The 14,330-nt window shown below is 33.6% G+C and overlaps 1 protein-coding gene across 1 annotated transcript; it reads left to right on the top strand.

Annotated features, from left to right (window-relative positions):
- Positions 1–8,405: 8,405 nt before the first annotated feature.
- On the top strand, positions 8,406–11,697 carry LOC110882399 (E3 ubiquitin protein ligase RIE1). Its single transcript, XM_022130434.2, has 5 exons — positions 8,406–8,945; positions 10,042–10,140; positions 10,254–10,386; positions 10,465–10,614; positions 11,304–11,697. Exons 1-5 carry the CDS (start codon positions 8,443–8,445, stop codon positions 11,460–11,462), a joined length of 1,044 nt encoding a protein of 347 aa, XP_021986126.1. The 5' UTR covers positions 8,406–8,442; the 3' UTR covers positions 11,463–11,697.
- Positions 11,698–14,330: the final 2,633 nt, after the last annotated feature.

Genomic DNA, 14,330 nt, shown 5'->3' on the forward strand with positions numbered 1-14,330 from the left:
GGTGAGATTGAAAGAATTCGGATCCTCAAAGCTTGAATCCGGTTGTTCGGTCCTTGGTTCCTCATAATACTCATATGAAGTAGATGGTTCACACCATTGTTCTTCATTGTAAGTATATGATGGATAAGGGTCGAAGCTTTGTTCTTCATAGTACTCATATGAGGTGGGTTGTTCACGCCAGGGTTCCTCATAATAAGAGTATGAAGGTGGTGGCTCATATGTTGAATCTTCAAAGTATGAGTATGATGGCTCATACCTTGGTTCATCAAAATATGAGTATGAGGGAGTAGGTTCATACCTTTGGTCTTCATAGGATGTGTATGAAGTTGATGGCTCGTACCTAGGCTCCTCATAATGGTTGTATGAATTAGATGGTTGATATGAAGTATTATATTGAACCGAGTGTGCATTACGACAATTAGTGCAATAATTACCCCTATAATCATCCTCATCATAGGTGTAGTTGTAACCTCTTGAGTATTGATCCATAAGAATCACTCAACAGATCACAACTGAGTCTCGGGACCAGAAAACAAAAATAAAGACGGAAACAGAAGCTGGACACGGCCCCGTGTCTGGTGAACACGGCCCCGTGTTCAGGGACTGTATCTGGGCGTTTTAATTAAATTTACTGGTCACGTTGAGCACGGGGGCGTGTTCAGCGAGCACGGCCCCGTGTTCAGACTCTGTATCTGGGTATCTAACTAAAAATATGCAGCACGGGGGCGTGTTCAGCGAGCACGGCCCCGTGTTCAGGCTACTGTAAATGCAAACTAAACTAAAATGCAGAAAAATTTGCGCGCGTTTTGAAAAGGTTTTGAAAAACTGATTAGGCCGTCGATTTTAAGCTTTCTTAAAATCCTTGTGTCCCCGGCAGCGGCGCCAAAAACTTGATGCGTGTTAGTGTATATATGTTTTTAGATATATATTTAAGCCCTTTTTACACTTTTAGCCAAGTTTTAAATTTATAAAACACGATATTTACTAACACTAAACACACATATGGGCAAGTGCACCCATCGTGGACGTAGTATAGTGTTGGTAAGATACCGAGGTCGTCCAAGGACACAAGAGCTTTTAATACCGGTTTATCCTCAACGTCTAATCAAATCAAAAAGGTTAGAAAAATGTTTTAAACTAAGAAAAATAAAAATTAACTAAATGCTGAAAATAAAAATAAAATAAAAACAGATAGACAAGATGAATCACTTGGATCCGACACGTGTATTAGTATAACCTTTGATTATTTTCGCACTTTTGCACTTGTTTAAGAGATTATCTTAGTTATTGTAGTAGGCCCCTCTTTTGAAGGCGACGTTACCCTCAACCCAGTAGTTTGAGTCAGCAAGGATACAATCCTAAAGGGTCGGATTATTGAAAGATAATGAATTAAGTTATTAATGCAAATTATGGTAGGCCCCGCTTTTGGCGGCGACGTTACCCTCGGCTAAGTAGTCTGAGTCAGCAGGGATACAGTCCTAAATAGCCGGGTTATAGTATTAATAGTAATTAACTTATGAGGGGGTCAAAGAGTTTGGATCCCCGCCATCCAATACCTATGGGCATTGAAGGAGATCCTACTAAATTTGACCCAGGTCCCAAGCAGGACCTCTAAACGCTGAACAAGGGCAAGAGCCTTACCAAACCGTTCCCTTAACCCCCGACCAGGTAGCCAACATACCTCCATATAGACCGTGGAGATATGAATGGTGAAAATCTTTTATTTTATATAGACAGTAAAATAACGCCAAGACACCACGGACAAACGATAAGGAAAGATCACCTTCAACATAAGTAACTAGTTATTAAAGTCATTAATACAAAACCAAATAAAAAGTGCAAAAGATTAAAGATAAAAAGTATTATACTAAACACTTGTCTTCACCAAGTGATGTAAGAGACTTAGGCAAACATGGCCTTGATTGTCAAGAACTCTTACGATCAATCTTGGATCCCGAGACGACTCACACACTCTATGATGGACAATGGATGATGGTGGTGGATGATGGTGTTATGGTGGTGGTGGGTGGTGGATGAAGTGTGAGAGAGGTGGTGTGCCAAGGGATGAGAGAGAATGAAGCCAAGCTCCTCTATTTATAGGCTGAACAGAAGGCTGGACACGGCCCCGTGTCCGCTGGACACGGCCCCGTGCCCGCCTGACACTCTCTCTCTTCATTAATTGTAATTGCGAATTACAATTAATGCGCCTGCTGTACTTTCACCACGCCCCCGTGCTCGCTGGACACGGCCCCGTGGTGGGCAATGGAAGCTTCTACTGGTTTGTCTTTTCTGCTGCTTCCTGGGCACGCCCCCGTGTTCGCTGGACACGGGGCGTGTTCAGGCTCTGTTTCTTCCTTTTTGCTTTGGGAGGTGCCGTTGAGGGTCCGGGCAGTCTACTTTTGTTCCTTTTCTTGTATTTATGGTAGAATTAGTGGTCTTTTTGCTTCTTTTGTGATTTTGAGCTCATTTCATCCTGAAAATACAAAAGGAAGACAAAAACACTCTTTTTCCAACATTAGTACTTAAAAAGGGTTAGTTTTATGCCTTAATTGATGTGTTTTATATGTTGCATTTTACACACATCAGTAGCAATACTATACCATTATCAGCAATCGCCAACACCGGAAAAGCTTGTAAAAACAAAATAAACAAAAACGGAAAAAATTAACGCCGGGCGAAAAGCAGACGTAAAATCTTTGAATCACGCACGCTCATTGCTGAGAAATTAAAACAAAACGTAAAACATGGAAAAAATAACTAAGTCCATCCAGGACCCGCGTGTTGGATAAACTTGTCAAACGCAGAAAAATAGATGTGATGCGACGGGCCAGTCAAACGGGAAAAAATATACGAAAAAATGTTGAACCTCACACGCACGTTGCAGTACATTAACTCACAATTTAGAACGAAACGAAAAACTTGGGAAAGATGAAAAGTATGGTGGACCAAAATTGAAAATAAAAAAAGAGTTGGGATTAAATTGCAAATGATGAGAAACTTTGGGTTAAAAGTAAAAAAAATGGTTTAAATTGCAAAATTGAAGTTATTTATTAATTTTAGATAAAGATAAGAATAAAAATAAGTGATATCTATATATTGGTTATTAATTAGTATTAATATTAAAAGAAATTTATTAAATAAATATTAATAAAATTTATGAGGTTGAAGGAGAAAATGACATATGGCATTATTTAGAGTCTTTTATTATAAGTTAGATGTATATACCAATATTCATCTAGGTTGTTTTAGAACTCCAACAATACGTGGTCTGCTTGACTCAAACATGACCCGTTCAACCTGAATTTTCAATTTAATTTATGACATGAAACATATTGTAAAAAATATAATACAATATAAATAGGTTAAACGGGTCAACCCGTTTTGGTTGACCCGAACCCGACCCATTTAGCTAAATGGGTTCGCGGGTTCAACCTGAACTCGTTTAGATTAAACCTAAACCCACGAATTTTATGTTAGGTTCGTGTCGTGTCAGAAATGCTTTTAGGACATTTCGATTAGTATTTGAAACTCAAATTCGAACCGAATTCGAATAAATTCGATTTAATTCAAATTCACCCTAAACAATAAATTATTTTACTTTCATTTTTTTAATTACTACAAACTAATTATATTCAACATAAAATATAATAATCTGCAAAATTAATTAACTATCAATATGTCAAAATATACCAACATTTAGAAGATTGGTTGATTACTGGTATCGATTTAAGTTAGGTTAAAATTTAGAAATAAGTATGGGCTATTTGTCAGTAGATTTGGTAATGTTATAAATAATAAACTTATCAGTTATAGTGGTAGTTTATACTTTGACTAAGTTTAGAAGTTACATGTGTGTATGTGTGTGTGTATAAATTGAATTCGAATCGAATAGAATTGAAAATCATAAATTCGTTTTCGATTCTAATTCGATTACTGGATTCGAATACGAATCAACTCGAATTCGAACCTTTTTAATCGAATTTGAATCGAATCGAATTTCGAATTTTTCGAATCCGAATCAAATTCTGAACGCCCCTAACCACAAGTATCAGCAATGGAGGTGATACATGGTGTGAGAGGGAGTCACCTTGTGATGGTTGTCACCTAAATCATATCCCATTTCCTATGTTGTAAAGTTAATGAAGAATGTGAGTCTAGCAAAATAGTTAGAACTACATCACATAAGAGTGGGGCTGGGGCTGGTGATTGATAATAGGTCGGTCAAACTTATAAGGCCCAATCAGAATATGCTAGAAGAACTCATTGGGCCAACCCAACCTACATTAGCGAAACCAAACTCATTAGACCATGTGTAGTGGTTAAGAAAAATAATGCCCCCACTATGGGGCATTATCCGACACGTGACAGTCCAGTCAGCATGGGGCGTTATGGTAAAAGTGGTGTAGTGGGAATAATGCCCAAATAATGCCCCTTCCAATCATTAAAAAAAAAGGCAACCTAAATGATCATTGGCTAGTCAAACATGGGAATAATGCCCATTGGCCACATGCAGCGTTTTCTTAATAACGCCAAAATCAATTTTCTGATTTTTTTTTAAATAACCCCTAGTGTAATGGATGGGGGGGGGGGTGTTTTGGGGCGTTTTTTTTCAATTTTTTTTAAAAATCAAGCCCCACTACGAGTGGTCTTAGGGATTGGATATACCAATATTAAAACTTCATAACATGTAACAACAAAAGTTAATATAGCAGAGACATTCTATTGGATTTAAGCTTGTCACTAAGACACACTAACTATCTTAGCAACCATTTCCAGCCCTAATTTGAGTGCAAGAATGTGATTCTACAAAATCATCACCTAGACAAATCTATACTATATAATAAAAGAAACCACTTTAGGGACACTTGTCATTATATTAGGCCATCTCTTATAGATAATTATTATTTTAATTTAATCTCTTTTAATTAATTATAGATAACCCCCTACTAAATATTATTAGTTTAATATCTTATGGATAAATATTATTAGTATGATTCACCATTAATATTCAATATCATTTAACCCAAATTACAATCAATGGCCCTAATTTACCATTACTAAGCCACGTCGACAATTGTTGACCAACTGTGACCATGATAATCTTAATGATATATATTAGGTGCTAAATGTCTAAATGAGTCGTATTAGCTTTATTATGTATTAGTTAACCATATGGGTCAAATTAGACCTTAAGAGTCATTTTAATTCATGGCAATCCATAATGGGACTATATAAGTCGTACTTGACCATATTAACCCCAAATTAACAATGAGTGCCCTAATTAACCATTAACAACCCTAGCCAGTTGACCATCAATTACCCTTAAGGACCATAATTTGCCCTACTTAACCATTAGTAACCTTAAATAACTATCAATGACCTTAAACAATCATCAATGTCGTTGATCATTATTGACTATAATTAACCACTAATGACCCTAATTGACCATCATTGACCCTATTCATAAATCTTAAGTATAAAACGACTTATTTCACTATTTCATATTTAGACCATGCACACTTTACTTTGTTATTTCACTTTACTCCATATTTACACCATATACTCTACTTTAGTTCAATTTCTTTATAGTCTATTCGGTTAACTTTATACTCGGTATTTCATATCTACCTCCCTTTTTGTAGTGTTGTTTGTCACATTTGTAGCGTTGGTTATCGAGCCATGATATGAAAACAAATTATGTTATCGACTGAAACAACCGATGATGTGAACATCTATATCTATATACTATATAATAAAAGAACCAATATGTGACACATGTCATTCATTCGAGGCACCTATTTTTGGGCTTTTCCGCATTTCTTTTATATTTATTATTTAGTATATAAATTAGATTTTTTACTATTATTAGTATTTTTGTTATTTTATCAAATATATTGATTACTTAAAATTTATATATAAGACTTTATCCAAAATTATATTTATTTAATACACTATTAATCCAAAATATTTTTATTTAATATACTATTAATCTAAAATTACATTTATTCAACTCGTGTAATACATAGAGTTTTTAAAGATTTAACTTTTTTTATTATTTGGTATATCAATTACAATACACGAGGTTCTTAAAAATGTAATATCTTTTTTATTATTTAACATATAAAATTAAATTTATCCAATTCGTCTAATAAATGAGATTTTTAAAGATATATCGTTTTATTATTTAGTATGTAAATTACATTTTTTTCAACCCGTATAATGCACAGGGTTATAACCTAGTGTTGTATAAACAATTTTATTTATTTATTTATTTATTTTTATTTTTACAAAAACAAGCATACCAAAAATGTAACCCCATATTTGCACATCTTACGGTGAGCCTTGTCGTTCACTATTCTTAGTAAGTTCAAAGCTCTTCTAAACTCAAACCACATTTATAAAGTTTTAGTTCACTTTCATGACCATGCTTTTTCTTTCCTTTTTTTTTTTTTTTTTTTTTTTTTTTTTTTTTTTGCTATTTTAGTATGCATTATCCTTATATTTCAACAATTCTTCTTTATCCGGGGTGGAGGATAATGGAGGCCCGGGGGTGTCCCGGTTACCACCGATTTTTTACGTGTAGTGTTAATTTTAACAAAAGTTTCTGAATTTTTTTTTTTAGTGTAAAATATTTGATTTTTAAAAGTCCGGCCCCACCGATTTGGATTTTCAGAGTCCGGACCCAACCAACTTTCCATTTAAGCTCCGCCTATTGTAACAAAAATTCTGGATATGATACCTCTGTGCACTCATAAAGCCGTTTAGATCATACTCATTCATCAATAAATTCATGTGCTACAAAAGACTACTTGTATTTAATTAACCAATGCTCTATATATATTCTCTATATATTAAAAGATAACATCATAAGAAACAGTAAATAAGGTTTACTATACCTCTAAGTTTGTATTATTGGCTATTTTATCCCATATATAAGGCATGGTTTGTACAAGACCTGCGTTGTTCTTTTTAAATTAAAAGACTTTTAACTTAGAGATGTAAGAGTATTCGCAATGAATTCCTTACTTTTATCCATATCCACATAATAATGGTAAAATGAAATATGAAATATAAAATGTAACGTGTGCTGGTCAAAGCTTTTCTAAGTTTATCTGTTTAGCTCAAGGTCGGTCAGAGCTTTTCTGAGTTTATCAGTTTAGCTCAAGGTCTTTGACTTATTAATTTTAATACAAAACATTATTTTCAGTAATTTAGGATAAAAGTTTTTTTATATTATATACTCTATAAATAATATTACAGTTTTATTACATTTTTCCACTTTAATTTTTTTTATATAATTCTTAACAAATGTTAGTATCTTTTCAATGGAGTGTGGTACCGTATTCTTACAGTAATGAATCAAAACGGTTTTAATTGAATAACATCAGTATCAGTACCGGTGTTATTGGAATCGAACTGTTGTACCGGTGTTCATTTTTATAGTTTCAGATTGATATAAAACAAGTGTCGATATTCTTTTAGACATATCACGACATTATTTCTTGGTTTTCTATTTCAGTCGCTATAACAAGTTTTAATTCTGTAATGAAATGAACCGATACCGATCGAGTTTCTGCCGCGTAGTTTACATAATTATACACTATATTATTTCTTTTTCGTCCATGTTATTCTTGACTACAACTAACTATGACGTACTAAAACAATTGGAAACCACATTACTCATTTTTCAAACATATGGTGATTAGCTTGTAACAAACGGTGGAATCTTATTAGGGGGTTGGGGCGCCCCGTAATAACACAATCTTCACGCGTTGATCCACATGATACACCGTCGCCGGTAAAATTTTCCACGCGTTGAATTCAAAACGCGTAGTAGTGAGCATGCGTTGACTTGTTATCATTGTGATCAATGTTACCGTGGAAGCTGGGTGTTTAACAACCAATTTGATCAAAACCCATGTGCAAAGCAGTCAAAATAAAGAGATTATGAAATTGCCGAAAACTTCCTGAACTTGAAGAATTGCAGGTTTTGAGGGAAAAAGAGAGAGAGAGAAAGGTGAAATGGGGAGAAATGGGGTGTTGGGAATGTATTTTTGTGCATAATTTTAAGAAATAAAAAAAATAAAAAAAAAAAAAAGAAAAGGACTCTCTACATTTGTTTAGTGATAATAATAATTGTTAATTTAATATTTAAAAAAACCATCACTAGTGATGGACACCCCTAGTAAAATCCATCACTAGTGATGGAATCAAGCTCAAAGACGTGACAGACAATGATTAGGTGTTGTGAGCGATAGAAAGCCATCACTATTGTAGCGCCCATACCCTTACAACGCTCGAAGTGATTTAAAAACTACACCATGTATCGTCACAATGCTGAACCTTAGGGGGTAAAGTGTAACTATATTGTTTCCCCCCTATATCAAACTAGACGGTTACATTTTCAAAACAGAATCAATACTGTTATCATTCTGTTACACCATGGCGGAGATTGCAACGTCGGTGCCGGAGATCACCGCCGTCGATGAGCCGTTACTCTCTCCAACTCACGCCGCTGCTGCTGCACCGTCTGCCGGAGGAGATAGACCTCCGTCGAGAGTTCCGATGCTTTTAGGTCTTTTCGCCGGCCGCCGTGGTGCGTCGTTGATAGTGAGCCAGACCGTTGCGCTACAGATGGAGGATTACCGAGAGGCTTGGGGCTATTCGTTTCCGGTTGTGGTTATAGAGACACTCTGGAACCTTGCGTTTGTTGTGGTTTCGTTCGCTACGTTGTTTTGGATTGCGCGGGAAGAGACGAATTTGTTACTTAGGGTTTGGATCTGCGGTTACGTGATGCAGTGTGTGGTTAATGTGGTGGTTTTGTTGCTGGTGTATAAGAGGAGGAATCGGAGAGTGTCAGCAGACTCAACCGCAACGATTCCTGGTTTTAGTAGCAGTGGTTCGAGCTCGGAGAGTGATGGAGATCGTGTTACACGTCCAGTCAGGTGAATTTAATTCTTAATTTCAGTTTAATTTAGATTTATTAAGTTCATAGCTTTAGATTTCATAACTAATTAGGTCTGAGAGTTCCTTTAGCGTTATTATTTTGAAATTGCTAATTGCCTGCGGTAGTTAATGTACGCTTCTGATCCTACTTGTTAGCCAAAGTAAATGTATGAAGATTAATTAAAGAAAATCAAAACTGAGAGTTATATTAGAAGGATCTGATATAATCCTCAGAATTTTCTGTTGAAAATTAAGTCAGAAGTTTAAGCCTTATTGGATCAAATTTGGCAGTTATTATTATCTCTGAACTTGCTATTTGCCTGCTGTAGTTAACTCTAAGCTTATAAGTTATAACCTACACTGATTATTTAAGATGAAATCGGTGAATGATATATGAAGCTTGAACATAATTATATTTGGTTGTTCAAACTTCTGATATAATTCTCAGAATTATCTGTTGAAAGTTGTATCAGAAGCTTGAAACTTATTGGATCCAACAACACTCATGGATGATTAAAATCCTGACAATGAATAATTTCCTAGTGTAGTCAGGGAATAAAAGTTAGTCTATGATGGAAAGTGTTTCAGAATAAGTAACCAACTGGTCAACTACATATCTATACTACTAATGTGATAAATTGTCCATAAATCTGAATTTTAACTAGAAGTTGAAGTGCAATCATGTTTTTATTAAAGTTAAAGTTGTGTTTATTATATGCCCAAACATGAGATAAGTAGAAGTATGTTGGCTTCTGACTTCATCGCCAAGTTTCTTCGGTATTTAGAGGTTCGTTGAGCTAAACGTAAGTAAGCTAACTGTGTATTGTAGTTTATGGAATTTTCAGAAGGTACATTCTGTTATAAAGATTTTACATGTTTCATAAAACCGAAAACCTAATATAACTGGTGTGATTGTGGTAAGAGAAAAATTTAAGCTGCTAAAGTATTGCATATGTGTCATCCTTGAAGTTTTTTGCAAAATAGATAATCCCTTTGTCCCACAAGAATCACAACATTATTTGACACTATACAAAAGTTTATATAAGCAGTTGATTATTTTGATTGAAATGCCCTAATGATGTTTTATATATTCAGATGGGATATGCTTTATACTGTGGTTTCTTATTTCTGGTGGGTGCTTGGATTCATTTGGATCGTGTCTTACGATAACAGTGTCACTCCACGTCTATTCGGGTATGTCTTGAACCAATATAATAGCTTTGTGATCTTTCATAAACAGTCTACAGAAAGGTTTATAATGATGCATCTGACTCATTATAAACCCATCTATTTCATTATAATGGCAGGTTGACTCTGGCTTATTTGGCTATGGACGTGTTCTTTCTTGTTCTCGGTTTTCTTTTGGATTGTTTACTATCAGCTGCTTACTGTTTCTGCTTGCCTTGCATTATTGCCTTCATGTATTACATCAATCGCCAGGTGAAAAATAGATGGAAACATTTTTAATTTGGTTTAATTTTGTGTCTTGCTGATTTTTACAACAATGCATATACACAGGAACGCGCATCAGAGGCTAACATCAGCAGACTGCCCAAATACAAAGTTGAAAACGTGGAGCAACCTGGTGTTAGAGAATGCAGAATGATCCCTATGGGGACAAATGGTCACGACTATTCTACTGAACTTGTTGTTTCAACCGAGTATGCGGTATATATTTTTTCCCACTAGCCCACTGATTAAATAATTCCTTACTATTTGAAAGCTGCTAATTACATAAAGATTTAGCTATTTACTAATTACATTATAAGACTTAAAATTGAATTGCCGGTCGTGCACAGAGGAAGCATTTTCGACCCATTTAATCTAAAACGAGTCCAATAAAAAATAGCTAAAACTGTAAACCGGGATTGGTTCATATAGGCTAAGCTGGTCAGACGAATGAGAGTCATGCAAAGTCTATTTGACGCATCCAAATCCTATATGATCTTTTCAAACATTTATATTATTATTGATAAATAGTAATATTGTTTTTTGCAAGTATAAATTAATCTGTTCTAAATAAACAGACATAAGTGTTTAAAGGTTTATATTTATATCATAACATGTGACAGTTTTTTGTGCTTTCAAGTTCAAAATGTGATCACATTGTTCTAGAGAGCAACAAATTGACCATCATCATTCGAGATGGCAAAATGTGAGTCTGGTTGTGTAACGGGTCAAATGGATAATTCTTTAATTCAGGTCAACTGGGTTGACCCGAAACAGTTCTTTACAATATATATATATTTTTTTTAACTTGCACTATATTGTTGGTTTTAGCATCTTTACTTTTTCTTCCAGTTGTATATCTAAATGTTGGCTGATTTACACTGTTATCTTTATGTATTATTTTTCAGGAATGTAGTATATGTCTCTGCCGCTATGAAGACGGGGAACAACTTCATTTACTTCTTTGCGGCCATCACTTCCATTCTACATGCATCGTGAAATGGCTAAGGTTGAAGGCCACTTGTCCCATATGCAAATCACTTGTCGCGTCAAATGAACAGGGTTAAAAGGTACAGGTAAAATCCTAACGGGAAATATAATCTTGACAAACTCAGCTAAAACCAAAATAAATGGCAGCATTGTATAGGTCAACTATTGTTGCGTACTATAGTTAGTGTTGTGAATCATGGTTCCATAATGGCTCAGGTCTCCCACATGGTTACCTTGTTTCTGACTATATACATTGGTTGAAAATTTAGAGAGGTTATATGGATTAACCAAAGAAGCTTCAAATTTTAAAAAGATTGATTGTCTAGACCTCTTAAGCAACAAATAAGGTAGTTATTTTTTGACATGAACCACTCCATATATTGGGTTTCGATTTAATACGGATACAACTGCTAAATGGGTTACATATGTTCATGGGTTGGCGGGTCGAACACGACGCGCACATGAATGTTGTATCAAACATGAACTAAAACAACGGCATGTGTATTTGCGGTTAACACAAACATGACACGTTTAACCCAAAAATAAGTTTATTAATTAATTTGTTTATTTATATTTTGCATTATAATTAACACTTTAAATTTACAAATGTACATTTTTTAGCAATTATATTTAAACTCTTCCGAAAGACAAGGGAGCAGCTTAATCGGCCTTTGCCTTAATTGCTGAGTGTTATGTGACTTATGTCAAAGGCTTGATGCAAAACTACTATCGAGTCGGGGGTCTCACTGGAAGCAGCCTCTCTATTCCTAACGGGTAGAGGTAAGGCTGTCTACATCTTACCCTCCTAAGACCCTACCTTAACTTTGCTATTGGTGGGATTTACTGAGTATGATGATGATGATTTAAACTCTTCCAATTTGTTTTTTTTTTAAATTTTAAACTTTGGAATAAAAATATCATTAAGTTGATATATTAAAACACATTTAGACTAATCCCAAACCTACACATTTCGTGTCAGGTTCTTGTCACGTCACAACACTAATTAGAACCCTTAGTTTTGATAATGCCACTTGTGCCCACCTTTAGGGACAAGTGGACAACGCCTGAAAAATTATTAATATCGTAAGTAAATTTTACGAATGGGTGATTTAGTGCATGTTATGTCTATCGAGTTCATCCATGAAACGAAAAAAAAGTAGGAAAATAGACAACCGGAACAGTCTTCCAAAGCATGCTTTGGTAGCATACAATCTCCTAACACCGTAAATGGCTTTTATAAAAAAAAAGATTATTATCATGTTAAAAAAATATCAAAAAACGGCAAATACATGTTTGTGTGTTAGCCTGCCCAATGTATTATGTACTAGTCTAAGATCCCGCGAGTTTCGCGGGTGGCTTAATACAAACATATAATATCTACCGGCATTGAAGCCCATATAGATCAAAAGGCAAATTAAAAAAAAAACTGATTCACTTCAATACTATTAATAGAAGCCCATCCTCCTATTGAGTGACGGTTTCGTTAATTAAATAAAAGAAATATAAAAGAGTTTTAGTAAATTGTCAAAATCGTCCCTGTGGTTTTATATATGCCAGATTCATCCAAATAACTCTTATTAGAGTTATATATAACAGAAAAATAAACTAAGTTAGTGGTTTAGATGAAAATGGCAAAAAGTTACAAACGTTGAGGCAATTTGGTACAAAAATGTCATTTTGGACGAAAATGACAAACCAGCCCAAACCTCAGGGACGATTTTGGCAATTAACTCTTATTAGAGTTATATAGTAATTATTATTATTATATTAAAATAGTAAAAGTATTAAAAATATATATTATTAAAATATATTAAAAACACTATTCATTATGAACCGAACCGTACCGATATTTTCGATATCAGTATTGGTTGACACCAAGCTTATCCAACTTAAAAAGTAAAGAAAAAATATATACTATTAAAATATATTAAAAACACTATTCTTTTTATTTGGTTTATTATAATAGTAAAGTAGTAATAATAATAATAATAATAATAATAATAATAATAATAATAATAATAATAATAATAATAATAATAATAATAATAATAATAATAATAATAATAATAATTATATGAAAATAGTAAAAGTATTAAAAAATATATATGATTAAAATATATTAAAAACACTATTCATTTCATTTGGTTTATAGTAAATAAATAAATAAATAGTAAATATATAATAATAGTAATAGTAATAGTAATTATTATTATTATTATTATATTAAATTATTATGTTAAAATAGTAAAAGTATTAAAGAATATATATTATTAAAATACATTAAAAACACTACTCATTTCATTTTGTTTATTAATATATAGTAAAGTAATAGTATTTGTAATAATAATAATAGTAATTGTTTTTTTAATTATGTTATTTTGTTATAAATTTATTATGTTTATAATCTAAAAAACAAAATTAAATTAAAATAATTGATTAATTAATTATGACATGGGTTTTATCCCACACCAAGCTAGTTAAGACTATCCGCATCAGTGAAAGACTATCCTTTCTACAAACAGCCTAATCAGCATGCCACATCAGCTTTTCACTTATTCTTCCCACAAACAGTTTTTACCCACAACAATAACATATATATCCTTCCCACAAACATCCTTATTATAATTATTTTATTAAATTTAAACTAAATAAAAAAAAAGAAAGGACCCACCATTCCCCCATTCTTCACCATTCTTCCCCAAGAATCCTTAAGAATGAACACCCTCCATGTCATCCTCTACAACACCCACTAATCCATCCCTCTCACAAATGCCCTCCACATAGGCTAAGAATCACCTACAAACATCCTTGATGTGGATAGTCTTAATAAGAATAAATATGATAACTTCATTTAACAATGCTGAGTTAAACTTCTAAATGAAATAAACGTTCTGTTATCTAAGGTAAATGTTGAAACAAATCGATTTTAACAAAAGTAGCACCTG

Source organism: Helianthus annuus, chromosome 16, assembly GCF_002127325.2.
Source record: "Helianthus annuus cultivar XRQ/B chromosome 16, HanXRQr2.0-SUNRISE, whole genome shotgun sequence".
Lineage (NCBI taxonomy): Eukaryota > Viridiplantae > Streptophyta > Magnoliopsida > Asterales > Asteraceae > Helianthus > Helianthus annuus.